Source organism: Coniosporium apollinis, assembly GCF_000281105.1.
Source record: "Coniosporium apollinis CBS 100218 chromosome Unknown supercont1.16, whole genome shotgun sequence".
Lineage (NCBI taxonomy): Eukaryota > Fungi > Ascomycota > Dothideomycetes > Coniosporium > Coniosporium apollinis.
Window position 1 is genome coordinate 204,689 of NW_006913278.1, and position 27,621 is coordinate 232,309.

Genomic DNA, 27,621 nt, shown 5'->3' on the forward strand with positions numbered 1-27,621 from the left:
GGCAGGGACTCGACAATCGATTGGCAAGGCGCAGTTTTCGCCCTGTGCTCCCCCAAGCTCCCCCGGGCCGGTCTGATTTGGGGCCGCCCACGTCAGGGGCTGCAACGTTCGGGCGCCTCTCTGGACGCTAGGCGCTTCCAGGTCTCTGCCCTGCTTCATGTCCAGGAGTTTATATCCATCTAGTTGTCGGCCAGCTGCCTCAATCGAAATTCGCAAGAGGGACGGCGAGCACACCGTGAGCTGAGCTATCGCGACAAGCAAGCCATGCTTCGATTCGTCCGCTGCTGTCCCACCACCCCTGCATGCAGAGTGCCCCCTTGCGCAGGGCATTACTCACTGTCGTTACACTCCCGAGTTGGGGCGCAAGATTGAAGAGAACCACGCAGATACTTTCTTGGATAGACGCCTGTGTTGCAAGCAGTATCAGCTACAAGCAACCATATACCGTCATAACGAGCAGTAAATTCTACTTGGGATCTCTCGTAATGTCTTCAAACAGTAGAACACTTCTGATTGAAATCGGTTTCATTACTCATAGCGATTGCATCCATTCTAGCCCTTAAGGAAGACCTTCGTCCTCTATTGGAGGTCATCTCTTCCCGGCATTGATCATTTGTAACAGGCATGGCGTCGATTGACTGTTATGCCGGGCTTGTCGGATCAGCGAAACGGTACAGGTGTCATGCCAAACGGGCTGTGAATGCTTCTTTTGCCCCAGAACAGACCAGTCCGAGATGGACAGGAGTAGGAACCATTTGGAACAGACAGACCCGTTGTGACGGAAGTACAAGCTCGCTGTCACCCCCTATACAGTACCACCCTCCCTGCGATCAAGCGTACAATGTCCGTATCCAGCGATTTCCACGAGTCCATCCTTGATGAACTCGACTCAGCGGGATAAAAGATGATAAACAGAGACTTCGTAATCTTGATTGAAGACGTTCTCGCCATCTTCACGGCCTGAGAACAGCTACTCCCAGAAGCTATCCAAACACCCATTCGTAGCATGGCCCCATACCGGATTTTGAGTTGGCATAAAGGGTAATCTGTTAGCCAGTGCAAACCTTAGTGAACAGTATGCTATTTTGACAGTTGTGTTAATTTGCAACGCCTCTGCTAGATGAGCGCACAGGCTATGGGTTGTTTGCTGACTAGGCGCACGATTGATCCATCTCTGCACTTGGCAGCTGGATGGGACGTGTGGGGTTTGGTGTCTTGCATATTTTCACGTGCTTGGCCGAAGCCACAGCGTCACAGCCCCGTCAGGGATTCATGCTGCCCCAACATCGACACCAACTCCCTTAGGCCCTTCTCCAAACCCTTTCAGGCCCCTCCAGACCCCGCGACACCCCCTTATCGCCTCTCTACCTACTCGACCAACACCTTGCCGTACAACCATCGAGCGTATCGGCCGCCGACCATGGCGAAGCGCGGCGTCCATTACGAGGACCTCCTGCCTGTCCCTACGGAGGGCATGGCACCCACAGACCCAGACAAGAGGGAGCGCAGCACCAGCATGGCCGAGGGTCCCACACTCAGCCACGCACTGGCACAAGACCATACCGACCACGGCGCCGTCTCTCTATCCGATGAAGGGGCAGAAGTCGTAAATCTCGGCTGGAATGAGCCACCAGAGAAGATACCGAAGCCTCTTGTTGGAGGCTTGCCAAACGAGGAGCTGTGGTTGCTTGTTCGGCGCTTCAACAAGGTGAGACTGAAAGGTCTCCCTCTTGATGCTCGGGGTCGCTAACTAGGTCGACACAGCAAATGTACCATGTTAAGGAAACCCTCCATCCTCCTCCCGGTGGTCTAGATATGTACGTTGCGGATGAGGAGGAATTCTCGCCGGACAAGCTACGGAGCAATCTTGAGCGTCTCTACATGACTGTCGTACGTACCGGCGTACACGAATTGCAAGGCAGGCATTTAACCGCACCTAGGGTATCGGTATCATGGGATTTGGAAAACACATTGCCCGCCTCCGGTCATGGCGCGAAACCAGGCGAACAGCCTGGTTCTGCACAGTACGTATAGCTTTGCCTAGCACGAGCTGAGCGCCGAAGTTGACCAATCTCTCAAGGCATACTTCCTCGCCTGGATGTTCGATTTCCTCGTCCCCCTCTTTTCCTTAATGTTAATCGCTCTGATCGCCTATCCGCCGTCCCGCGAACTTCTGTTCCCTCCTGCGCCAATTGCTCTTGTTAGCGGAAGCGGCGGAGTGCAGAAGCCGAAAGCTGGCGTCTTGGGTAGCCATGACAGCGCGACGGGTGCGCCAGAGAATCACAAGGGCGAGGCTGTCGAGAACGAAGCAAGCAACTTCGTCAGCAGCATCGCAGCTGTCGCCATCAGCAGTGCTTCCGGCAAACACCCGCAGAACGAACCAGAAGACAACGAGAAGGGCACCGCCCAGGATTCTGTGCCGGACCCTACGGCGCTTGCCATGGGCGCTGCTAAAGCCAAGGACAAGGCTGACGGAAAATCGACTTCGGCCACACATGACAAGACGAAGGTGCCGATGGAGACTGCTATGTGGACGAAGATGAGGCCGGTCATGCACGGCCTCGGAGACCTGACGGATACATGGGAGAGATTTGCAAAGTAAGATGCTTGTCAACCTTCAATTGACTTCCGTGCTTACCAAGCCAGTGCCCTTGAGCCAACACCGCCCTTCCCCAAAGATCTTTACCGGTTTCGTCTAGCCGCCGTTGTCCTCCCGATGTTCGCCGGGTCCATTTTTATCTCCTCCTACATGTTCATGAAAGGGGTTACATTCGGCGTCGGCTTCGGTTTCTTTGGCGATCCCATCACCAGACGCGGACTTGAATGGCTAAACAAGAACTACCCGAACTGGATGAAGTTCCTCGAGCTGCGGAAGTATGTCCCCTCCCTCCTTCACACCCTCTCACGCATTATTAACACTCTTCACAGCAACATCCTCAAGGGCGTCCCCACCAACGCCCAACTCACCATCACCCTCCTCCGCATCGGCGAAGCGAACCACGCACCCCTCCCACCCCCTCCACGAACCTCCGCACCCCCACCCGAAGAGTCCGCCGAAGTCTCCGAGGAGAACCTCCGCGCCACCGGCGCAGACTACCCCCTAAACGCGACCCAAGAAGAACTCGACGATGCCATGACGCCCGACCCATCCGTCGCGCACCAGACGGGCGGCTCCGACATCGACGCCTCGAAAAACAGCAAGCACGGCCACAAAGGCAGCAAGATCCTCGGCTTCTTCAAAGCCACGGCCAAAGGCGCCGTCGAAACCGCCATCGGGGCCGACAGGCTGAAAGCAAAGGTCGGGAGCGAGCACGCCAAGGACAGGCTGGGCGTTATACCAGATCCGAAGGAGGACCTGACGAGTGGGCCCGTGGAGTTCAAGTGCCGGTACCACGGCAAGAAGGGCCATCTTTACATCACATCCAAAACGACGGCCCCGCCCGCTGTGCACTTTTCGAGCGACTCGAGTATCGACAAGCTGGGCACCAGGGATAGAGAGGATCTGCACCCCGAGTGGAGCCTGCCGATCAGCGAGATCAAGGAGTTGAAGAAGATTGGCGGGTTTGGGTGGAAGGCGAAGTTGGTCGTTGGTTGGGCGTTGGATAGGGAGGTCGCGGACGGCTTGGAGATTGTGGATCGGAGGGGTGTGATGTGGAAGGTTACGGCGATGGTGTTGAGGGATGAGCTTTTTAATCGGTTGGTGGCTATTAATGGGCAGAAGTGGGAGTGTTGGTAGGTGGAGGCTTTTGGGTAGGTTTGATGATGGGATGAGCTGTTATAAGTACTGATGCGTTTGGATTGCGCGCGCCGACGACTTGGATGATCAGTCAGTAATTCTTGCGACGTTATCGAGTGGATAACTGGACCATGTGTATGGGCGGACGAGTTGAGCCAGGAGCATCAGCGCCAATTAACTTATCCATTCCGTGGAGAAAGTCGGTCACTATGTGCTTCCTCTTATCGTTCAGATCATCATCGGAAAGACCTCATATTGTTCCAATCCAGCCTTTATCGCTTTTGCCGAGGTATCTAAAGCCATGTACATAGCAGCCAAGTGTCCGCTGCCCTCCCAAAAAAGATCCAGCGGTAAATATGCACGCTTCTACAACAAACCTCTTAGCCTTCAGCGCTCAAGCACACATGCCAAGACCTTCTCTTCCTCGTTCATCCGTCGCTCCCACTACTCCTGAACGCAGCACAGAGCGCCGCGTACTGATGCGTCAAATCGAGCACATGCTGCGGCAAGCTGGTGCCCTGGATGATGCTCCTGACCTTAACCGCGCCTTCCTCCTCGATGAGTTTGCGGATCGTGTACAGTAGCGCGGGAGAGAACTAGTCACAAGTCAGGCTCTCGTGCTGGCCTTCTACTGAAGCCCCCACGTGCAGCATGACGCCCGTTATGCCGCAGGAGCAGGACCCACATACCTCAGAATACCACCGATACTGCCACGTAACCAACCGAATCAACGCCCCCAGGATCTCCCTCACCTCCCCCCTACGTTCCAGCATCCCCAGCACGCCCTTCATCGCCTTGGGACTAAATCTGATGCTCAGACACGCCTGGTACGCCTCCACCGCCTCCTCTTGGTGATGCAGCCGCTCCGCCAGCTCCCCCAGAATCTCCCACTCCTCGGCGCTCTTGCGGTAGAGGAGCTGCTGCTGCCGATACTGTGCTAGTTCCGTCCGCCAGATGGTGTAGACGCGCAGGTCTTCGTAGAGGACCATGAAGAGGTTGTCGAGCCAGCGCTCGCAGAGGCGTTTGTTCTGGAACTGGGTGTATGTCGAGTTCGCGGTGTCTGTTGGAGAGGAGTCGGGACCCGAGGGGTGCTGTGCAGGCTCTTCTGGGGGAGAGGAGGACCCGGCTTTCACTTCCTCCGACGCGACGGTGTGGCCGGGTTTGGAGAGCGATTGGCCGGCTTCGAGGGCCTGCGCGGTAGGTGACTTGCTCTCGTCCCCGTCGGCGGTGGGCGCCTCGCCCGGCTCGCCATGCCCGTTTGCTCGGGGCGAGGGCGCCAGCGCGGTGGTGCTCGCGTTGCGGCTGTGTGGTTGCTGTTGCGGCTGATGCGACACGGCTTGCTTCTCATGCCGGTACTCTTCCTCCATGACAAACACCTGGCTGCGGATGCGCAGGAGCTGGTCCCAGCCGATCTTCTTCGTGATCTCGGTGAGCAGCATGTACGCCTTCAGGAACGTACCCTTGAAGCCCGCGGCGTGCAGTTTGCGCAGCGTCGGGTGCACGAGCTCGGTCTCGCCCGCGGCGCTCGTGTCGTCGATTTCGTCGCATTGTGACTCGGACATTATGGGGAGGGAGATACGGAGGGGCTCGGGGGTTCGGGGCGCATCTTTGTCTTGGTAGGTGAACATAGGGCAGGAGTTTAGGGTTAGGAGGGCTAGGTCCCACTGTTCGAGACCGACGTAAATCTCCGCTAGGCGTGCCCAGGTCCCGAACTCGCTGGGCGCGGAGACTACGCTGCGTTTTGCAATTTCGAGCGCGAGATCGCCGCGCCCTTTGTGGTTGCAGAAGTCCGCTTGGCAGTCGAGGAGGGAGTAGTCCATGGGTAGCTCGTCGATCGCCTCGTGGAGTAGTTGCACGGCTTTTACTTCCTCGTCTGCGGACAGGTAGACTCGCGCTAGCAGGGAGGATATCTCAGGATCCCGCGTCCGCAGCTTCTCGAAGAGGTTGATGCCTGATGCGTATCGACCGGTAGTGCGGATATACTGGAGCAGGCCGGTTGTGAGGTGATTTGAGACGAGGTTTGGAACTTGTATCTCCGGATCAGAACCCAACTGCCAACCATTGAAGAAAAGGCGTTCGGCGGCGTCTAGAAATTTATGCTCCGCCTCCGTGCTCGTGACCGGGTTGAACCTCCTGACGCCTACGATTTTCTTTATTATGTCGCCGGACCCGTCGTCTGCGTAGGAGTACGCGCGAAGCACGCTGCACAGGTATGTCTCCAGCCATAGCGCGTCTGACGCCACGCGCTTGTCCCCTCGCTCGTCTATGCAGTAGCTCTCCACTGTGCCGGGTATCTGGACTTGTACACGCATGTCGAGGCGTGAGAAGGCATTGTAGCAGCTGCAGCTGTCAGCGCAACTCCACGCCACTGTTACGCGTGGACCAATACCAATATAGCCCCGACACTATCTTGGTCGTCTTGTCATGCGGCGTGTGTGTCAGGGTGTTGATGTAGGCTGCCAGGCTCGCCGAGGACGATGCGTCGACTCCAGTGACATGGTGATATACTCCTACCTGACCAGCCCCTTAGCGTGTGTTGCACGATTTGATAACCTTTCTAGTCCGTAGACGGGGGGGCCACCGCACCTGCTTTGCGGTCGACTTGATGGGCTGTTTTATGAGGTGGACTAGGTCGGGAGGGCCGAGTTCGCGTAGTGCTGCCAGTGATTCTGTGCGCGCATCGACCACGGAGTGGATTTCGTCTTCGAAGATCCTGCGTGTTTACTTAGCAACAGAGTTCAGAGCAGAAGCACAGCGCTACTGGCCACGCGCCGCCGTTGATTCCTGTCAAGATGACTGAGATGACGGGTAGGGATGAACGAAGACGAAAGGTTGGACGAATTGACATAGACCCATGATGCTGCTCAAATGCGCCAACGATTGGAGACTCAAAAATGCGGACCTACTCAGGCACAGCTGGAGATCCGACCATCGCTGGAGGCTAGAGGGGAGGCTAGAGGAGGCTACAGATGCGGTTCAGGGCTGTCTGGTGGAAGAAGCGGCGATTGTTTGGGGACAGCCTTGGGGCTCCTGGAGGATCAATTGAGCGAATACAAAACTGCGTGTATGTAGGTACCTTATGCGTCCTCAAGCTGAACCCGTCGTGCACAGCCCTACCGGTACCTTGTCCCTCGACTCGGAGCAATGAAAAGCAATTCCGAAGATCTGCCGAAGTGCCTACATCACATGCTGTCGTGGCTGAAGGGGACGCGCTCGACACATTCGCTCGCCCTGCCAAATGTGAACTCTTCACCTCCTCGACCCATCTACGGTAGGCACAGACGGGGACGGGAGGGGTCGTGGTAGTAAACCTCCACCATGGTGAGCTCACCGCCAGAATGCACCGACGAGGGAGATCGAACTGCTTACCCTGATGGCCCAGGCGACTTGGAAGGCTCTGAACATCGACTACGAGGTCGAGACCGACGAGGAAGTCATCGACGACACCAAGGAGATTCAGGTTGAGGAAGCTCTCAAGCTATACCAAACAGCCCTCAAGCTCCACTCCGAAGGCCCGAGATCCTACCTACAAGCCGCCGTTGCCTACCGAGACCTCTTCAAGTCTGAGATATTCCGCTATCCCGAATCCTTGTCGGAATTTGCGAGGCTCCAGCTGTATGGGGACGCTCTGGAGTACGACAGCCTTGTGCTGGACGAGCCCGAAGCGGGCCCAGTACAGCTGCCCGGCGCCCCGAACGATGCGCCGAATACGCTAGCACAGCTGCTCCATCTATCCTACAAAAACCACGGGGAATTTTTGTTGGATTTGCTGGAGTGGCAGCTGAGGGAACACTTTGACTTTCAACAGGAAATGAGGGAACTCTCTGGCTCTGAACACGAACTGATCGAGATTATCACTCCGAAGCAAATTGCAGCCGTCTCACACACACCACTGCGCTACTTCTCAAAGGCCCTAGACAAAGACGACGTTGATTTGGATCTCTGGAGGAGAACATCAAGAGTGGCCCGCTTCGTCGGCAGCAAGCGCATGGCAAGATATTGTCTCGAAGCAGTACTCGATGGAGATGATGAGGCAGTGGATAGCATACTTCGTCTTCCTGGCTTGGAGCAGGGTATAGCCGCGCAAGAACTGCGGGAGCTCGTGGAAGGGCTTCGCGACGATGTGTCCTGTTTGCAAGCGCCCCTCTCGAACTTGAAACGCCAGAAGTTGGGCATGAAGGTCAAGAAGAGCTTGGAAATCTACCCATCGATCCCGCTTCCATCTGAAGGATCGGAAGAAGCCATTGCGCAGCGCGTCCTTGCCCAGCAACCCACACGGCTCGTGTTGACCCCATCAAAACCTGACTGGACGTCTGTTGGTGAGGCCATCTTGCAGCAGTACTTTGCCGAACAGGGAGGATTTATGAAAGGTGTCGGTCCTTCACCAGGCATAACCATAGAGCTGCCGCAACTCCTATCGAACCAGGACCAGCATGCTCCAACCCCTGAGTCCAACCGGCCCAAAACGCACGTGACACAGCCAATTCCCCTTAAGACCACCGGCGAGGTATCAGAGGAAGGCGAGCCTCGAGACAGGTCTGTGCCGACCGCAATCGAAGACATGCAAACGAAGGAAGGCGGCCTCGACGGGCCACTGCCGGAGCCCTCTGCCGGAGCTGAAACTCAACCTGAACACGCCGTTACGCAACTGCGAAAGCGATCTACAGAGTCCGCTGGCCTTCCTGAAACGGCTGATGGAGGTCGTGTCAGAAGCAAGCGCATTCGCGCACGCGAGTCTATAGTAGATGCATCCAGTGCAGTGGACGGGCTTGCTCCCGACCATACGAAGCAGCGGGAGGCTCAGTTGGCCGGCTTCGAACACGCTGACCATTGGCTTTTCGTGATGATTGATGGGTTACTGAGCAAGCTTGGTGTGAACACTTTTGGCACGTCAGAGTCTTTGCGCGACACAATCAACGACGCCAGTGATGGCACGGCGGATTCTCCTTCTGGGCTACGCACTGCGATCAAAGACTTATTCGACTTCCTGCAGCAGTGCCCACCGCAGGCTGCGGCAACACTTCTTCATGGGGAGGGTATTGACGCATTAGCAGGCATATCTCGTGAGGCCAGATTGAGTGCTTTTGTCAGCGATGCTAAGTCAGGAAGTTCACGCCTGCCAAGTAGCCTTTCGCTGTCTGAACAAGGCATAACGGAGCTGGTCTCTCAGATCAACGATGAATGGATGACCACCAAGGAAGTTGCATGGACTTGGGTCGAACGTCTCCTGCGGCGAGGCGCCTTCTCTACGTACGACGGCCTTTCAAATACTCTAGGCTCTAGCTACCTGATGCATCGATGGTCCGAAGACTTGAAACGGATAGTCGTACAGATTGTCGTTAACTTAGACGAGTACATCTTTCAGCGGGTGTCCGACGATCTAACAAGGCTTGGCCCGGCCGCTGTACACACCAAAGATCGATATCAGCCGCAAGAGTTCCGCAACGAGTTGAGTACGCTCATCGACATGGCACAAACTCTCTTTGAGCTTCATCTCGACGTCTACTCCCTGATCAAACATCCTGGCAGTGGAGTAGATGCCGTCACACAAATGCTACAGAAAGACCGATTGGAGCGATGGGCTGCTCTGGCACGGGACGCCATCAACATCATTGCAGCCGCAGTATTGGGAAGAGATTCTGAAGAACTTTGCCTCAGACATATATGGGCATCAGCGTTTCATATTGGCGTATGCGACGACGTCCCTCAGCAGCACATTGTTCGGTTCATGGGAGAACTGAAAGCCATGATTCAGTCTTGGGAAGAGCAACATCTTGGAGTTGATGGAAAGCAGTCTATACAGCTGCAAAACAACGCAGTCATGCCTGAACTGTCTGTTGCGGCCGTAGACCAAGAGCTCGCCGCAATCAACATGAGAGACTTCTTCCTCAAGGTCTTCGATCATGATGAGAAAGATCCGGTAGCCGTCATCGAGAACTTGGAACCACTCCTTGAGACCCCAAGTGCTATGGACGCTCCGGACATCTTGGACATCGACGAAAACTGTCGAGGCGCTGACGAAGCTTCCGACTCCGCCATATCGATTGTTGATCGAGCTAGCAATGCTCCCTCGCACGCTCGCCCAACCGCTCGACCTACTCCTCTCCATGAGATGACCAAGTTCGTCCAAAATGCCAGCGTGTCCCTTCGGCTGTCAATGTGGTACCGACTTGGCCAGGCTTACGAGGCGATTGACTATCTGCCCAAAGTTGTCTCTTGCAGTTTGAGAAGTATTGAGATCCTCATGGCGGAAGCCGTGAGCCCCTCGTATCAGAACACTCCGTCTGAGCAGCGCGTCTTCATGCTCCTGAGATGGTTCAGGTTCATTGACCAACTCATCTATCGAGCACTCACCATTGCGAGAACTAACAAGACTGCCTTCGAGTGTCTGGACGATGAACACGTGCGCTCGTCGCTTGGCGCATTGGCGGCTTTCCTCAGAGTTGTCCACACTCTAAACATCTACGAAGACTATGTACGAGTTGGTCAACTTCCATTGCCAGCTTTCGAAGGTCGCCAGAGCACAGTCTTTCCAGTGATCGTCAGCAAGCTCCACGACGTACAGATTCGAACTTGGGAACTACAGTATCTGTTGTTGAAAGACGGCATGAAACAGAATCCAGAGAGCTTCACCAGTCCTGTGATCGACCAGATCGAGTATCTACGCCATGTGCACCATGCTGTGGGGATTAGGGGCTTCCTACAAGCATCAAATCGGTCGTTTCTCAGACTGTTGAAGGAGGAGATTCTCCATATAGCCGATAAATCGGCTGCTGACCTCCGGGATGCGGAATTGTCTCAGCTGTTGTACGATATGTATGGCTTGAAGTGTCACATGAACACCTATGACTGTATGGAGTATGGATGCCCGCCGGAAGCACTGGACAAGAAGACGGCCTTGCAACTGCTAGATTTTATCATGGCACAAGCTCGAAAAATCGGCATGAAAGATCTCCCCAAGTCGGAGCTCAAGGACGCCATTATAAAAGTCCATGGAGCCCTCGGGAAGCCCAAAGCCAATGAAGGGTTGGCTATGAACCGATCCATCTACGCCGCATACTGGAAATCCCCAATCAATCCCCTAGATCTATATCGCGCTCTCGAAGGAATGGGATCACTGTCGACTAAACCCATCTCGCTGCAGCAAGCCCCTGCGGCGTCCAAAGGCTGGTTCTTCCTTATGGGTCTCATCAATCTACACAAATTCCGGTCCCAGAAGCGCGTTATTCCCGGACCTATCGACGACCTGAACGTAGCTGCTGCCTTTTTTGCCCAAGATCTCGAGTACAGCGAGGAGCGATGGGAGACGTGGTACCGCTTAGCCCAGTGCCACGACTTGCAACTGGAAGACATCACAGCCTGGACCGCTGAGAAGGTGAACAGCAACAATCACGAGGTCATCCAGTATCAGCGGAGCGCCATCCACTGCTACACAATGGCTGTAGCATGCGCTGTACGAGCTGCCGAAATGGATGCCGATTTTGACGCCGACGGCAAGGTCGCCGAGCTGTACTCTGATTTTGGTACCCGCATGTATGCCTCTTCCCGAGAACCATTTTCGATGCACGTGTTTGAGATCAAGGAGTCGGAGAAGCGACACTATAGCGGCGCGTCGATGTATCAAGGCGCACCTTTCAAGACGTTGGATCAGTATAGCGCGTGGAAGTTTGCGAGTGTGCTGTTCAGAAAGGCAATCTTTAAGAAGCCGGACTATTGGTGGTAAGAACGGCTGATTCTCAATATACTCGTGCCTGTTCTGACGATAGCAACAGGAACCACTACATGCTCGGCAAATGTCTGTGGAAGATGCACAGAGCTGATCCTCAGCTTCGCGGCCGAAGCAGGCCTGTGGATAGTCGTGCGGTAATCGAAAGCTTCAAGCAAGCCATCGAGACTGTTCCCGAGCGCAGAGACGGCCGGCGCGAGCCGATTCTGGAGCCACACTACAAACTGGTCTCAATCGTGCATAAGATAGTCGGCACGAGAGGCCTTACAGTAAGTTTGATATCCCAAAGAAGCGGTTTAGCCATATGCTAATGCACCCTAGCTGGAACATGCCGGCGAAGTCCTCCAGACGACGCAATACGCGCGCAAGATTGAACCGCCGACAGAGTTCGAGGACTGGGACGAATACGTTCTTCAGCTGCTGAGAAGCCTCCGGAATGCCGACAAGTCCGGCTGGCACCATCGCATGACCGTCAGAGTAAGTGTAGAGTAACCTCTGAAAGCCTCACTGCTAACAACATCCCAGGCCGCCCACGTCATCTACGACAGCTCCGGCAACGATCCCATGGCCGCCCACGCTGCAAAACACGAACTGACGCAGCAGGTCTTCACCAAAACCATGGTGATCCAAGTCTGGAAGCCCGAACACGAGCGGCCAGGCCGCCACTTCGTCTACACGACCCGCTACACGCGCTTCTTCCTCCAACTCCTCGTCCAGCTCGATGACCGGCCTAACCTTGAGATCCTCGCTAGGCGCGTCCGCAAGAAGCCGCACGAGTTCTTCGACCACTCAAAGCTGTGGCAAGATGTCTGCGGCGCGTACACTCAGCTTCTCCGGCGCGCAGGCAAGGTCCCCCAGGGGAACGAGGATATCGTGTTCAAGTCCCTCAGTCACGACGAGTTCGTGCCGCGCGCCAGTAGACTGGAGGCGTGGGCCCAGAGCTCGGACACCAAGGATCCGCTCCTTGACGTGCTGCGCGATGCGCTCGAGCTCAAACGCCTCAACGCTAAGCTAATGAAGGACACCCTCTTCGACGACCTCATCGGGGACACCTACGCCACGCTTTACGAGACCGTCGGCGCACAACTCGAGCACCAGGCCGCAGCCACCAATGCCCCTCCCAATGGCGCAGGCACAGCAGCCCTTCCCACCACCGCGCCACCTCCTCAGCGCCCAGGCGCAATGTCCCTTATGCACCTCATGAACGTCGACGGTCCAACCGAGACGCTTCCACCGCCTCGCCCCTCCAACATCTCAGGCAACCCATTCGCGCCCCAGCAGCCGGAACCAAGCACCACGACGGTGAAACCTCGCACCAAGACCGTCGGTCGCCGCGAACTGGCCCGCCGCGCCGAAGCGGCTGTCACGAAGACGGCGCCGCTGAAGGAGGCAATGCCGCTAAGGCCTACGCCGGCGGAGCACCCGAAGGTCGTTATTCCGGGGAGGCGGACGTCGATGAATGCCGGCATGGCAGGGCACACGGAGCGGGCAGAAGGGGGAGGAGGCGCAGATGCAGCTGGCGGTTTGGCGGGGCTTGTACCGCCGCTGCCGAACGCGGCGGACGTGAGCGCCCCGGGCAGTGTGCATGATAGCGCGGACGACGAGAGCGAGAGCGAGCTTAGTGAATTGGAGGAGGAGGCTGTTGTCAGGCCCATGTTTCCGGGGTTGGTGGCTGCGAGGGCCGCGGTGGAGGAGGCCGCGGACACGGAGGAAGAGGGCGAGGGCGAGGCGGAGGTGGAGCTGGACGAGGAGGGGAATGAGGATGGTGAATCTGATGCTGAGGCTTCGGAGATGGGTGGGACGGACGAGGGGGGTGGTGCGGCTGTTAGGCAGGACATGTAGGTGGGGTTGGGACGGGTGAGCGATGAAGGTGGAGGGGCTTGGGGCTGGCGTGAGCTGTGCGAGTTGGGTGTGTCCGTGTGCGCGTTACTTTGCATGTGTCATGCTGGGCATGGGGATCTGGTGTTCTAGGTTGAGCCTTGGAGATACCCTGTTCGATGCACGACAATGATAGCCGGATCAGTTGTACGATGTGATATCCTTCTAGAGCTGCAGTGCTAGAATGAATTCGCAATGGTCTCGTTACTCGAATCGACTTGCCCATGTAGGACAGCATGCTCAAACGTCTCCACTCTCTAAGATGATAGATGACGAAGAACCTTCTAAGGGACTCAAAGCCCCAGGCAGTGCCGTGTGACAGTTGTTTGGCATCACTGTGGCGGTAAATATAGTGAGCGGCTGAGAATTGGGTTGGGTACGTCACAGTTCAGCGCGACCGAGCGCCGCTGGTAGCAAAAAAAGACTCTCAACATGCGCGCCGGTGAGGTGGCTCATGAGGAGTCGTAGGTAAGTGTTAGCAGGAAGACCGGGTCTTGCTTCGTCCGCAGGCAGAGAGTTTTGTGTCTGGCAAGTGGGGAGTAGAGTGAAACTTCTAACGCAGGGCAAACATTCTCATAATGTTGTATAGTGATCGCGGCTTGACATGATTCTACTGCTTTCGACAATCGTGATTCGGGGCACGGAAAAGAAAGTGGTATCTCGGTGATATTCCGCTATCTGATGACTGCGTTGAGGCAGCGGTGATCCAACACTGCAACAGTAAAACTCGGTGAGGAGCCAAAGAAAGAGGCAAGAGGAGTGTAAAGGAGTGTGCAAAAACTGTAGGAGAGGAAAGGCAATCAACTAAATGCTACCATGTTGAATGGCATTCGGATTCCGACAAACAGATCAATAGCCTCTGCAGCGTACTAGTTGACCGTCTGAGTCCGCGTCACCTAAGAAGGGGTCAGATCCCATACTCACGACAGCTGAAAGCTTCGTTGCTTCCCTTAGCTGCGGCCTCGATAGGAGCATAGCCGCTCGCGCTCCCGGGCGGCACCTTCCTTAGGTTCGACTGCCTCGCGGAGGAGTCGAAACAGCTACCGACACCGGGCGTAGTTCCCAAAGCAAAGGTACGTCGAGCGTAGTGAGCGCCAGGCAACGTAGCAGAAGTCGTTAAACTGACCCGAGGTCCAGCCGGCGACTGAAGACTTCTGCTACGTTGCCTGGCACACGAAGGCGCTCGAGGCAGTTTACTAAGGGAACTATGCCCGACGTCGAGAGATTTCGGCCCCACCGCGAGGCGGCCATGCCTATCGAAGGAGCCGCCCGGGTTCCCATTCGGTCTGCTAAACCCATAGGGGTCACGTCAACTCGCATAGCGTTTCCAAATGGGGATCGAGGGGTTTGTACATTACCAGTAAGCTGGCGCATCTCAGAGCTTCAAGCAGGCACAAGGCCAAGAGTCTCCATGACCTCGGCGACGCTTTCCAATCCGCTGTCGAGAAAGACAGCGCCGAGGATGGCTTCAACGGTGGCAGCCATCGTATTGGGAGGCACGACTCCCTGCTGCGAAGGATTTCCCTCGACAAAGGAATTCAGCCCGTTGCGTCGACCGACGCTGTCGAGGTTTGTGTTCGAGCCGACTGTGGAAACGTTTCGGTTCATAATCCCTGGATCACACATGAGCTTTTCTACCAGGGCAGCAATGGTGGCACCGGTACCTCTGCTTTCGTCGTGAACGTAGCCGTCGCGGATAAGTATAAGCTTTAGCACAGCATCTCCAAGAATGGCGAGCCGCTTGTTGCCATCAGGAAGAAATCGACGTCCGACGGCAAAGACTGGTGATCCAGCTGCCTGGAGAGCTTCCCAGAGGAGGTCAGAATCGTTGAAGTCATAGCCCAGAACGGCTTGGCATCCTTCGATCCTCTGGGTCCGGCGCATGAGTGACATTTCTTCGGTGGTGCGTTTACGGCGAGCAAGCCTTCTCTTTCAAACGATCAAGATATCAAGAACAGCTTCTCAACCGGACGAACAGAATGATAGACGCAAGAGGAAAGTTTGGCTTTAGAAAGAGGAACGAGCTATATGTGAGGTAATGCGGGGTTAGGAGGGATCACGTGAAGGGTGGAAATTCACGTGTCAAGCTCACTTGTCTTGGATCATGCTTGCTTTGACTAACAAGCACTGGGTGGAAGTCGTAAGCATATGCGCGTTGGCTTTGGACCAAAGCCAAGTAAAGACGTGGCGCGAGTGCTTGGATTTATTGTAGTAAGTGAATATCACTGCAATCGTTCGTAACGGTTCATGATTTATATAGCATTGTGTTGACTCATCAATCATTGTTGTTATACAAGATTACTATTTTCCACCCCTCAATACCAAGAGACATATCCAATATATACAGATTTTCGAGATCGCGTCACACCTCCGTCATGACCTGACATTACAGCCGTATTGAAACAATTCAACACATCTCCCGACACCTATCCACTAGATCCAAGCGTACACAACCAGTAAGCTTGCCAGCTTAACCAGCGGTGTAGAGCCCAAGCGCAACAACGTGCGGGTTGATCATGGATAGGTTAAACGGCGTAAGATAGAGATCCGAGTCGGTCAGCGCAACAAACATGGTGTCGTTGACGGCCGGGTCGTTCTGGTAAACATGCCCGCCGGGCTGGTAGGTGAAGCCCGAGTTGTTGCCGGTGTGGTGCAGCGGGGTGTACGTGAGGTTGAGCTGAGAGACCCAGGCGACGAAGGCAGGTGCGCCTGCAGACGTGGATGTCACATAGCTGTTGTTGGGTCCGACGGCCTGGCCAGGTGCATCCCACGTGAAGCGCACCTGTCTGCCGGGGAAGGACAGCGGCTCGGAGCGGTTGCGGGCGATGGCAGGGCCACATCCTGATCCAGTAACGTTGAGGTTCACGCAAGACTCCTCGTTCGGGATCTCGCTGATGCTTGGGTCACCGGTGCGGTTGCCAACAACCTCATAGTCGGCGGTGTTATTAGGCGAGATGCGGTTCGGGTTAGGCTGGTTGACGACGTGCAATGCCGGGAAGTTCTGCCATGCAAGGCGGGTGATGTTGGCCGGGCATTCAGAGATATACGGCGCAAGGTACGTCCATGCCCATGACTGCGGGATACCGGTCTCAAACCAGACGGGCATTGGCGGCTGGCCGAGCATCTGGCGGAAAGACATCTGCTGCCGAGACTCTACCGCAATGGACTGTGTGAGCATCTGACCGACCTCACGGGCGTCGAGGTGGTTGAGGAAACCGAACACGCCGGCCTCGCCCCACTTGGTCAGCTTCTGGTTGAAGTCGATGTACTCGCGCACGGTCGAGTAGGGGTAGTTGTACGTGCACTGGATGGGCGCTGCCTCGCCAAGCATGTTCGTCAGCAGCGTCGCGTGGCCGACCTCCTGGTTAGCCATGAACGAGATGTAGTCACGGTCTTCGGCAGTGAGACCAGCCTCGAGGAAGTCCTCCTCGGAGAAAGTAGCAGGACCGTTGTGGAAGAGGTCAAGCTCGATCCACTCCTGGTAAAGTGCAAGTGCTATTGACTCGAAATCGAAGTCGCTGTTGACCATGTATCGCGGCTCGGTGCCATTGGTGCCCAGGCCACCTAGCACAAGGTTAGCAAGATGCTGTATGGCAAGTGATACTTAGGTGACAAACCGGCGGGTGTGTAAGGAGCCGGCGCGGGGTTTAGGAGCGTGCCGTTCGCGTTGTAGTATGTCGCCGTAGGGTTTGGCGGCAAGGCAGGAATGGAAGCGGCGAGGGTAGAGGGCGCCGTCACTGCGCCTGTTGTGGTGGGAGTGCCTGAGAATGGGCCATGGCTGGTAGGACCAGTCAGAGGCCCTTCGCTCACATTGGGAGGACCGCCGGTCGACACCGATGTGGCAGGGACAGTCGTGTCGGGACCGAAGGTGGTGGCGAGAGGGTAGATGCCGTTGCCAGTCGAGTCCGCGTACGGGGCATCGGCGCCTGTGTATCCAGGCACTTGTGGTGCAGGTGCTGCCGCAGCAAGCGCAGCGAAGGCGGCCGAAGCGAGAATGGTCTTGCTGAACATGTTGGGTGAGAGCTGGCAAAGGCGTGTTCCTGGCGAGATGGAGGCTGAAAGATGGGCGGATCGGCCGTTTTAAGGGAAGGCCTGCGAAGACCGTCCCAACCGATTACGGTAGCATTGAGGCCGTCGACGCAAGGTTCCGATGGACCAGCGTAAGCAAGCTGCAGGTGTGCCATGACTACGTCAACGACGAAAAGTTGAGGCGAGAGTGCGGTGACTTCACGACTGCACGTCGGGGGAACAGATCCTGGACCGTGTCAGCGCGGCTCTCTGCACACGAGCGGGTAGTCCAGCTGGATGAGGCAGTGGTCCGGCCTGGTGTTGCTTTAGAGCTGTTCGCAGGCTGAGCGGATTGGTGGTTGAGAGCTGCGGCTGTCTGTGTCGATGAACTGCCCTCGTCGACGTACCCCACAACTCTGTCAAATCAGCCCCAGGCAAGTCGGCCGTTTTCCTCGCCGAGACCGGGGGTTTGGAGATCTTCGATATTGTCGGATGGGAAAGCTGGTGTGACAATATGATGACATCGAATCCACGACTGTGGTTGGACTGAGCGTCGCCGCCAACTCGTCCCCGCCACGCGGCGCTTTCTCCACCAAACTGCTGTGAGACGTTGATCGGGACGGCAGTCTTTACCGTCGCACCACCAGATTCCCACGATTAAATATCAGATCACGCTCTGGCGTTCCTGAGTTGACAAATTTGTTTTTTACCGCGGTGCTTGACCTCTGCTCAAACATTGATCGATTCACTCTCAGACATATTGTTGATGACGTCCGAACATGCTCAACCCAAGCTTCACTGTTGACTCGGCATTCTCCCGGACGTATTTGCCGACCTCGGAGCTGGGCTTTGAGACGTCATGGATCGATAGCCCAAAATAACTCCAGGTACTCATGTCGCCGGAAAGTTATGAGATCGCGGGCAGAACACCAGAATTGCGCTGAGGCTTCTTAACCACACTGCAAATCACGAATATGCAATAAATAATGCTATAACAGCGTAGAAGTTAAGCGTGCACTAATCATTAATATATTAGGCATTCACTCAATTAATATCATAACGTAGTGTTGAGATATATAGAGGTGAACACCATAGCGAGACATTTTGCGCAAACCCTTAGAAGCGGATTTGAAGCGATCTACCGCCGGCTTACCGCTATCTTGGCAATCTCATGATTTTCCGGCGACATGAGTACAGGCGCGCACAATCAGGCACGCTTCTGTTTCACGGAGATTTGCGTGGACACGACTCGACTGAAGGTAAGGTGAATCTCGATCAGAACTTAGTCCGTCCGACTGGCTGGTCTGATAGGGATGAGGCTTTACTCGAAGCATCACGTTTTGCCGGTTGTACCGGAGGTGCTGTTTACTCTGGTTAACAGACCTCAACCCCCAACTTTCTCGTCGTTCTCCTGCCTGATCTTCAGCGAATGCTTTCTGAGGTATTGCGCCAACGGTCAGGCAGCTGGCCACGCATATGCATGCCTTGTGCGAGGCCGTGAATCAATTCGGCAGGTTCTGACTGTTTTGCATCTTTTCCTTTCGCTCACTAGACTTGTTGGGATGCCTTGCGAACGACCTGGATCTATACAGAAACGAGTTGCAACCTCTTCTTCCGCCTGGTAATCGTCAGACCTGCGGAGTCGTCCGGATCGTGCTTCTCTAGGATTCTGTCCTGTCCCTCCTAAGGACTGGGGCGGGCCCCACCAATCTTGAGTAATATCAATTCCACGAACACGTGTTATTGCACTTTGCAGTTTTAGATATCTTGATTGCAGTGGCATAGATGTACAACCCCAGTCCACTCTCCACTTACGATACATAGCTAGGACTACCTAGCCCGATTCATCGGCCCCCAATTCGGCCGCGGATTCAGTTGATACCTGACCAGATTCCTACTCTCCCTATCTTTCCCCAGTTTCTCGTCAAATACGACCCTCAACTTCGTGCCTGACGCAGACTTAACTTCTGCAGCATCTTCCCCGCTTTTAGCCGCCGCATCTGCAGCTGCATCTGCCCCTGCCCCTATCCCTGCTTCTCCACATTCCACCGCATCCGGCACGCCGGCCCCATCCCCCGCAGCAGCCTTACCGCCGTCGGCTCCACGCCCGTTCTGCTCTGGCTTGCCGTCCGCCTTCTCAACGTCAACGCCATCCGCCTCCTTCTCCTTCCTCACTACCCCCTTCTCCAGGCTCTTCTTAGTACCATCATGTCCATACAAGATCCCCCACCCGGCCATCCCCTTCCTCAGTGACCCCTCCTTTAGCGGCGCTTTCTGCCTGACCCACTCCCTCATGATCTCCCACACGACATCCCACCCTGCATCTGTCTTGATGACCCCGGGCTTCGCGTGGCTGCGCGTGGCGCGGTACCCTGCATGCCTGAGCGCGCCTTTGATGGCTGCTTCGGGCGGAGATTGGCAGTGCAGAACCCCCGCCAGGTGGGAGGAGCTGAAGAAGAAGGGGTGATGGTCCACTTCGTAGGCTGGGACGGAAGGAAGGGGCAGCTCAGGCGCTTTTCCACCCGCAGTCTTCGGCGTGTTGAGGACGCTAGGAGCGGAAACCTGGGGGCTATCGAAGAGCGTCTCGTCGTACGCAGTCCGCAGCATCCCCTCAATGCGCTCAGTCGTCTCGTACGTGGCCCGGTCCAGCTCAGGGAGGAAGCTGAGAATTTTCTCAATGAACGCAGGATTGTGCAGCGGCCCGCCATACATGGGCCCGGAGAGGTGAGTCTTGAAGCCACAGTGCGCGCAGTACGGCGACGCGGAGGGCGCTTGCGCGAGGCTGTACTTCCACAGCGTCTGCCCCTTTTTGGATTCGTAGGTCGTGTTGCGGCCTAGGAACTGCGTGCTCCAGGCGCCGCAGCCGGCGTCGCAGCCGTAGACGAGCATCGTTTTGCTGGCTAAAAATTTCACGTCTGCGCCGCTTTTTCTCACGCGCACAAAGACGCGGGCGTAGAAGTCGATGGAGAGGGAGAGGAGTGGTTCGATGGCCAGGCCGTAGCGCGCCGCGGAGGTTGCGATGGCGTGCAGAATGAGGCGCAGGCCGCCTTCGTGGCTATGGAAGCCTTTTATAGGTAGGCCGCCGTATTGGCTGTATGTTTTCTCGAGGTAGCCTGTGGATGCGAAGACAGCGGCGTCGGTACAGGTGACGCAGAGGAGGCCACCGTCGTTGAGTGCTTGCACGGCTGCGTCTAGGAAGGGTACCGCGGTGCCATAGGGATCGAGGTCGATGACATCGTATTTTGGCCCTGGCCCACCAGCGGGCTCTTGCCCAACGAAACTGTACATGTGCGCAATGGCATTGCTGGTCATTGGTACTATCTTGTCTTCGAGGCGGTTGTGTTTCACGTTCAACGCAATTGCCGCTGTGGCTTTCTCGGACAAGTCGTTGGCAGTTACAGAGGTGATGAAGGGTATCTCTTGCGCGTAGCGGAGAGCGCGGAGGCCGGTAGCGGACAGAGCGTCGAGTATCTTGAAGTGGCTTCGTGACATTGGTACGCCTGGCCTTCCGCCAGGATCTTCTGTGGTGCCTAGGCCTGTACCTGCTTGGCTTGGCTGTTTCCCAGGACCTGTCGCGCCTTTGTCTAAAGACTTCTCCAGGGCAAGCAGATCTGAATCGTTGATGCCTTCTTCATCGACAGCATCGTCTTCGGCCGGGACCACAGAGACTTCCTCGTGGGCCACAGGTTGCCGGTGCTCAGGCTCCTTAGCTGTAGCGTCCACCATTTCCACGTCCCCCGCAAGCGTTCCGCTGCCGCCCTCATCGATCCTCCGTCTCTTTACTCCATTCACGCCCTCGATTGTGCCCTCCGCAGCGCCCTCTTCCGGCGCCGTAGCCTGCATAAGCTTTCGCCTAGCATTACGCTTCTGCTGCTTTTCCTTAAAGCCTGACTTATTTCCCCTTTTCTCGCTCTTGCGCTGCCGTATAGCAAGCAGATCCTCGCCGAACGCACGTATAGCTAGAACGCTCAGATCTCGGTTGAATTGCTGGATGGGGTTATAAAAGACCTGCTGGGTCTGCTCGGCAGGTTGCTGCTTGAATGTCCTCGGATCGGTGGAGAGCGCTGCATTCGGGGGTATCAGGATATGAGCTAGCCCTTCCTTGATTGTAGTGTATTCTGTCCCATCGTGCAGTATGGTTTGCCCAGGCCGTGGCAGATCGGTGATACTCGCTGGTTTCGTGTTGCCCGGCGTCAAGAGCGCCGCGGCCATAATTGGGGGTTTGGATCTACCCCAAGATGTCAGCGCGCTGGGAGGATAATGGCGGCACTTGATGTGAAGCTCTTCGACTAGTGCTGGCTCATTCTTAGCAGCCCAAATGGGACCCTCACGGCTGACTCACCCTTCGAACCGCTTTTCAGGCTTTTTCTTGGCCTGGGCTCTCTTCTTGCTATTTCGGTGTCCAGCAATATGCCTTACAAGACTACCGGATGTCCATGCGAGCAAACGGGTGCATGTGGCTCGTGATGCTCTCCGCGTGCATAGAGCTGTAAAGAAGAATGGTGCCGCCAGCTTAGAGGATGTCAATCGCGCTTCCTAGCAAAATCTGTTTGATTAACTGATTTGTCGCGTTTCGAGCTCCTATTTCGACGGTTCCGGGAGCACAAGCTACTAGAAAAGCTTGGCGAAGCTTGCAAGTCTTTAGATCGGCCATGGCATCTTACATCACGATTAAGTGCGCAATATGCGTACATATTTATTCGTTATCACAGAAGTCCGACCGCTCTGATTGTGGCCAAGTTCAGCCATTGGAAATCCTGCTGTCTCTACAAGCGCCAATTTCGGGACGCAGTTTCATATCACCTGCACAGCTAGAAATACAATTTCTCTTATTCTGAATCACCGCTATGCTGCTTGCTTTCGGATCAAATGGCTCGGGTCAGCTAGGAATCAGGCATGAAGACGATGTCTCCGCACCCCAGACATGCGCTCTTCCACCCTCATTTGAAGCAGCGGCTCATGTCCACATAGCCGCCGGTGGGAACCACACCCTAGTCCTCGCGCGCTCAAAGCCCTGTTCGCCAGACGCTCTATCTTCTGTGATGTATGCTTCTGGCGACAACAGTGACGGACGATGCGGGAACAGTTCACGCCGGCTAAACACCTTCCGGCACGCTGACCTCCGCATCAACAACGGCGCTCCACTTTACGATGTAAAGCTCTGCTCAGCAACCTGGGAGGCATCCATCTTCGTAACCACAGAGGATGCGGTTTTCAGCTGCGGGACCGGCCTAAAAGGGGAACTCGGACTCGGGAAAGAGGTGACCCAAGCAACTTCACCACAACTCATCATCAACTTCCCACCCAAGGACACCCGAATCGTTGATCTTGCCTCCAGTATGGGCCACACGGTAGCTGTCCTGTCGAACGGAGACGTTTACGGTTGGGGCCAGGGCCGCAAAGGTCAGCTTGGGCATCCGGCTGAGATTTGCTGGGAGCCCCGGAAGATCGATGGAATTGGATTCAAAGCCGTTCGTGCAGTTTGTGGCAAAGACTTCGTATATGTCGTAGGCACCCCTGAGGAAGGAACCCACACGGTTCTGGGCTCGGACAAGTGGTTTGTGCGATCAACCGCCCCGGAAAGTATTGCTGGTTGGAAAAGCATAAGCGCAAGCTGGGGTGGCATCTATCTTCTTCTCGAATCTGGTAAGCTCATTGGGTGGGGAAGAAACGATCACGGCCAACTGCCGCCAGCAAACATTCCGCTCATTGAATACTTCGCTGCTGGAAGTGAGCACGTGCTTGTAAGGACAAAGACTGGCAAGATCCTGGCTTGGGGTTGGGGTGAGCACGGTAATTGCGGAGCGCCAACAGCGGCCGGCGGTGATGATGTGGCTGATAGGTGGAATGAGATTGAGGTCGAAGGCGTGGTGATGGGAGTTGGTGCGGGATGTGCAACAAGTTGGATCCACGCGGCGGAACCCTGACTGATGTGCTAGCTCAAAGCTCTCTCACTACTTACGAAGCCGTCGTGGGGCTGCATCTAGACACATAAGCGTACCCGACCACTCACGTTGGGCTTGCGGGTGCTGCGTGGCGGAGTCGCTCGGATATGCGGCTACTAAACCGTACGCGCACAGCTAGAAGCGTTGGATTTCTGACGGTGCTCGTCTACCACAGTCCTCGGATCTAGAAGCTGTCAGAGTCGAGTGCTGGAACCATCAGTTAGACCTGCACCGTACCTGAGAGACCCTCTGCGTTGGCGCTAGACCCTCCGTATTATCGTCAGTTGCAGATCTGGCTGCTGGAGCCGTGTCGCGGAAAATGTGATGAGGGGCGTTATCCTACACCCGCTGTGTCAGCAGAGTAACGGATGTACATCACTGTCCCATGACTTACGTTGTCCGCGCTGGCATCCCACCCAAGGGTTTCCTCCTCGTCCCTAAAGACTGCTGGATCCCAACGACGGTCTTCCTCTTCCAAGGGAACGAAAAGCGGTTCCGGATCAGACTGCAGCCGCTGCAGATTTGATGAAGCGGGCGGCCTGGTGGATCCTGGGACTTTGTTCCTGTGAGTTGAGACTCTCGATCCTGCTTCCGACGGAGGCGGCATTTCAACTGGTGCCGGATGATTGTCAGTTCGTGCGCTTGCCGTCGACTGTGCTCTTGAAATCGATCTGCTAGCAACTGCATGGCTTGGAGCTGGTGCAGGAGTGCCTCTATAGTCCCCGGCCGTCATCAAAGTAAACTCGCAGTGCATGCCCTCACCGCCGTAGGAGAACTGCAGCGGCCGAGTAGGTTGAGAATAGCAGGCGCTTATTTCGGCCCGGAGATTATCAGCATGTGTGACGATGGCCTTGAAGTCTTTGACGCTGATTACGATATGTAGCTTTTCTTGGGCGCTGAATTCTTCAAAGTCTGCTGTGCTGGCTGAGACAGCTGTCTGTAGAGGGTGCTTCAGTATATCTGCTGAAGGATTAGCATTTGGACCCAACAGATCTGAGGAGGACCCACTTTTGCCGTCTGAGATCTTCTCGGTGAAGCTCATGAATGTGACTCGGCCGTCCTCTGAGTAGATGTCCAGTTGCTCCGTTTTTGGCCCAAAATACTCGATGTACTCCTTGAGACATCCCGAGTGGATTTTCCACCGGTTTTGCGCCATGTTCTTGTCGAACAGCGCATGCATTACTTCAACAGACTCGTAAGTCAGCTTGTAGGTCTTCGTCACACCTGCCACAAGGGGGCAACGTCAGTCATAAGCTTGATGCGCATGAAAGGCCGTAAAGACTGATCTATACCTTGATTGTGCACCATCTTCACCACAAGGCGACACTCGGCTTCATCCGGACGCTCCTGCACGCTGACCTCGCACCTGTCAATAGCAGACTCCCGCCCTCGCGCATCGGCGACACGCCCCTTGAAGACCGATAGCAGCGCCTTATATGAGGTTACCAGCCGAATGAATGATATCAATGTTTTTGTTCCTTACTTTGTTGTACAAGCGGCAGGTGAAGCGCCCCTCAGTACTGCCTTGGCTTGGGACACAACTGTAACTGGAGAAGAATCGGCTTGCCTCAAGTGACACTGAAGCGTAGGCGGACTTGGAAGAGTTCAACGCGGTAAGAGACAGCTGGATATGGACACCCGTCAATTATGAAATTGTTGGCTTGACGCCAAAGAACAGCCTACCTTGTCTTGACGCGCCTCGATTGAGACCGACTCACTGAACTTGGTTAGACACAACAAGGCATCATGAATCTTGACGGATGCCTCGGGGGACAGAGTGAACTTGAGTGACACCATGCTGCGCGACTCTGCTTTTCGGTGTCGAGTGTTGAGATGAGATTAGCCGCTTCGTTGCCCCAAGATGTTCGCGTCGCGCCGCACGCGTCTTCCTCGCCACGTCGTCACCTGCAAGCTTGCTTTGCGCCGGAGCGGAAACCTCGAGACCCTTAGGCCAGCCAGATAGTCTCTAAGAATCCTGTAATGTGACGATGTCCATGAGTAGATTATGCGACGCTAACAATACTCTGGTATTTAAGGGTGTAACCAGCATGTCGGTTTCTCCTCTTCCGGACGATATCCTCCACATACTCTGCGCAGAACTAGCTCGGCAGCGAGACTTCGATACCCTCTTCAATTGCGCGGTTTCGACCAAGTCATTCGCCCTACCAGCGCTTACACAATTATACCGGTCAGTCATGGCTTGCTGAGATGTATCCTACCCTCTCTTGCTCACTTCACTCTAGCAATTGCCATATCTCTCCAGTCAAGGGCGGCCCCAACGAGACCATAGCCTTGTCACAGCAGGAGCTCATAGTCCAGAAGTGGTCTATTCTCTGGCGATCTATCATCGCTTCGAGCTTGGAACAGACCTTGTTCCCGTACTGCAAATACATCAGAGTACTCGATTTGCAAGATCTCAGATACTTACTTGAAGATGCCAAATTCAGGGGCAACATATCCAGGTGAGTAAGTAAGCGTACGCGTAACGCTTCAACCGATTCACAGGGTCATAGGAATTTCTTCTCTGGGAAGCTCTCAAGGTTTTACATTGTCCTCGACCCTCCAGCATCAAAGGTCGGATCCAAACCCGTCCCCCGTGCTGCTCGTCTCAACGTGACTTCCATAACGGATGCCGTCGGAGAAGGTTAGCGGATCCGATGCTTGATTCAGAGAAAGATCTCTAACTCCGCAGTTGTTACTCCCCATACACACATGCTGGAACAGATATCGGGAGATGGTACGTCTATTCTCTTACACCAGTAGCATGGGGTCTGATCAGTGAGCAGTGTTGCCAACTGCTCTCCCAAGATGGATCACCAGGCTACCACGCCTGAGGTCGCTTGATTTGTGGGACGGCAGGAGTCTTGCAGAGGAGAACCTACAGGAACTCATTGCCAAGCACTGCCCAAATTTTGATACTTTCAGTCTATACATGTGGTGAGCAACCTTTCTGCGGCTATTCTTTTGTCAGTTTCATACGACTTGGCTTGATTCCGCTCGTCAGAGACGGCCGTGACCCATCCGGCAGATGCGAATATGCTCAAAGAGGCCTTGCTAGACATGTTTCGAGTATACATGGCCGACGTGCATAAGGCTGAAGTTGTTTGACCATCTGGAGGGCAAGTCTGGAGAAATCTACAGATCGCTGACCAACAAAAGGCCTGGGGAGGGGCAGGATCATCGATTCTCGACTTTCATAAGTGGTCTCCGTCCACAATCACTTCACTATTTCGAGGTTTTCAGTGATGCCCACATCGGTGCGGAAACCTGCCTAGCATTGAACGACCACGGACAGTCGCTAAAATCCATCAAGTTGAGCCTGAGGTCCGAGGCTCTCCCCCAATTGGCGCTCCTTAAAGGCTGCACAGCAGTGGAGACGCTACACCTGGAGGACATGGACGGCACTGCTGACCTCCACAAGATTCACAATGACGCCTTTCTTGAGGTTGTTGACTGGCTCAAAAATTGCAGCAACCTACAAGACTTCAGCCTAAAAAACTTTGTCGGAGCAGCGGACATCGGTACTCCTATCCTCGTGGAACATTCTATCCGGTTGCGACAGCTCTGTTTAGATAGCTATATGGTCAAGGATAACCAGACCTTTCACGCGGCATTGATCCAGCAGCCACTGCTAGAAGTTTTGTCACTCAAAGGCGAGGCCGACGGAGTGGGTTTCGATGACAATGAGATCCTGCTCCAGTCTGTTGGACAACTCAAGGAACTACGCGTACTGGAACTCAGAGGTGTGTCGGATTACTTCTCGAACGAACACATCATTGGCCTTGCAGAGCAACTTAAAAAGCTGGAAGACCTCTACATCTCCGGCTATGGTATCACTGACATCGTCTGGGACCCTCTTGCTGAGTTGAAGAACCTCCGGAATATTGTCATCAATGCTTGGACTGCCTTCACAATGGACGGATTACTGGAGTTCATCGAGAAGCTCAGGCCAAGCAATCAAGGAATCGTGATTTCCATATACAATGCAGATCCAGACAGTTTGCTTAGCGAGGAGCAGCAGGCTTTGGTGCGGGAGGTTCTCGCCACGAAGGTTGGCGGAAGGCTGGAATATACCCCTTGGAGAGGTAAGAGTTCCCCAGCAGTCTCCTTGGACTTCGCACTGACTCTCGTAGACCCAGAAGTATCGGAGTTTGAGGGCGAATCAGATGAGTGACCGATTGGCATCGACTGAGTTCTTCGATGGTAACTCTGAAGCCGAAGGTTCAGAGTAGTGGAGCTACTGGACTTAATGGTCTTGGAGCAACAAGGGATTGACAACATACAACGCACACTGTTGCTGGTTTTTGGCTTTGGAGACAGAAATAGCC

General features: G+C 55.2%; 9 protein-coding genes across 9 annotated transcripts; 4 read left to right on the plus strand and 5 right to left on the minus strand.

Moving 5' to 3' along the window:
• Positions 1 to 1,420: 1,420 nt before the first annotated feature.
• On the plus strand, positions 1,421 to 3,736 carry W97_03832 (uncharacterized protein; the record flags this gene model as incomplete). The annotated part of the gene is made up of 6 exons (XM_007781726.1): positions 1,421 to 1,708; positions 1,765 to 1,890; positions 1,941 to 2,024; positions 2,081 to 2,598; positions 2,647 to 2,874; positions 2,929 to 3,736. 6 exons carry the CDS (start codon positions 1,421 to 1,423, stop codon positions 3,734 to 3,736), a joined length of 2,052 nt encoding a protein of 683 aa, XP_007779916.1.
• A 428-nt stretch (positions 3,737 to 4,164) lies between these two features.
• Positions 4,165 to 6,668, minus strand: W97_03833 (uncharacterized protein; the record flags this gene model as incomplete). Its single annotated transcript, XM_007781727.1, has 5 exons — positions 4,165 to 4,332; positions 4,426 to 6,076; positions 6,126 to 6,250; positions 6,323 to 6,449; positions 6,643 to 6,668. The coding sequence occupies 5 exons, from the start codon at positions 6,666 to 6,668 to the stop codon at positions 4,165 to 4,167; spliced, it is 2,097 nt and encodes a 698-aa protein (XP_007779917.1).
• Positions 6,669 to 7,109: 441 nt separating this feature from the next.
• W97_03834 (uncharacterized protein) lies at positions 7,110 to 13,304 on the plus strand (the record flags this gene model as incomplete). Its single annotated transcript, XM_007781728.1, has 4 exons — positions 7,110 to 11,455; positions 11,509 to 11,731; positions 11,784 to 11,939; positions 11,988 to 13,304. 4 exons carry the CDS (start codon positions 7,110 to 7,112, stop codon positions 13,302 to 13,304), a joined length of 6,042 nt encoding a protein of 2,013 aa, XP_007779918.1.
• A 1,419-nt stretch (positions 13,305 to 14,723) lies between these two features.
• W97_03835 (uncharacterized protein) lies at positions 14,724 to 15,233 on the minus strand (the record flags this gene model as incomplete). Its single annotated transcript, XM_007781729.1, has 1 exon — positions 14,724 to 15,233. One exon carries the CDS (start codon positions 15,231 to 15,233, stop codon positions 14,724 to 14,726), a length of 510 nt encoding a protein of 169 aa, XP_007779919.1.
• Positions 15,234 to 15,810: 577 nt separating this feature from the next.
• Positions 15,811 to 17,351, minus strand: W97_03836 (uncharacterized protein; the record flags this gene model as incomplete). Its single annotated transcript, XM_007781730.1, has 2 exons — positions 15,811 to 16,904; positions 16,958 to 17,351. The coding sequence occupies 2 exons, from the start codon at positions 17,349 to 17,351 to the stop codon at positions 15,811 to 15,813; spliced, it is 1,488 nt and encodes a 495-aa protein (XP_007779920.1).
• Positions 17,352 to 19,178: 1,827 nt separating this feature from the next.
• On the minus strand, positions 19,179 to 21,560 carry W97_03837 (uncharacterized protein; the record flags this gene model as incomplete). The annotated part of the gene is made up of 1 exon (XM_007781731.1): positions 19,179 to 21,560. The coding sequence occupies one exon, from the start codon at positions 21,558 to 21,560 to the stop codon at positions 19,179 to 19,181; it is 2,382 nt and encodes a 793-aa protein (XP_007779921.1).
• A 635-nt stretch (positions 21,561 to 22,195) lies between these two features.
• W97_03838 (uncharacterized protein) lies at positions 22,196 to 23,343 on the plus strand (the record flags this gene model as incomplete). Its single annotated transcript, XM_007781732.1, has 2 exons — positions 22,196 to 23,231; positions 23,288 to 23,343. The coding sequence occupies 2 exons, from the start codon at positions 22,196 to 22,198 to the stop codon at positions 23,341 to 23,343; spliced, it is 1,092 nt and encodes a 363-aa protein (XP_007779922.1).
• Positions 23,344 to 23,459: 116 nt separating this feature from the next.
• Positions 23,460 to 25,090, minus strand: W97_03839 (uncharacterized protein; the record flags this gene model as incomplete). Its single annotated transcript, XM_007781733.1, has 7 exons — positions 23,460 to 23,477; positions 23,531 to 23,632; positions 23,688 to 24,253; positions 24,302 to 24,517; positions 24,586 to 24,724; positions 24,777 to 24,917; positions 24,977 to 25,090. The coding sequence occupies 7 exons, from the start codon at positions 25,088 to 25,090 to the stop codon at positions 23,460 to 23,462; spliced, it is 1,296 nt and encodes a 431-aa protein (XP_007779923.1).
• Positions 25,091 to 25,501: 411 nt separating this feature from the next.
• W97_03840 (uncharacterized protein) lies at positions 25,502 to 27,467 on the plus strand (the record flags this gene model as incomplete). The annotated part of the gene is made up of 6 exons (XM_007781734.1): positions 25,502 to 25,755; positions 25,807 to 25,937; positions 25,986 to 26,030; positions 26,080 to 26,230; positions 26,453 to 27,378; positions 27,427 to 27,467. 6 exons carry the CDS (start codon positions 25,502 to 25,504, stop codon positions 27,465 to 27,467), a joined length of 1,548 nt encoding a protein of 515 aa, XP_007779924.1.
• Positions 27,468 to 27,621: the final 154 nt, after the last annotated feature.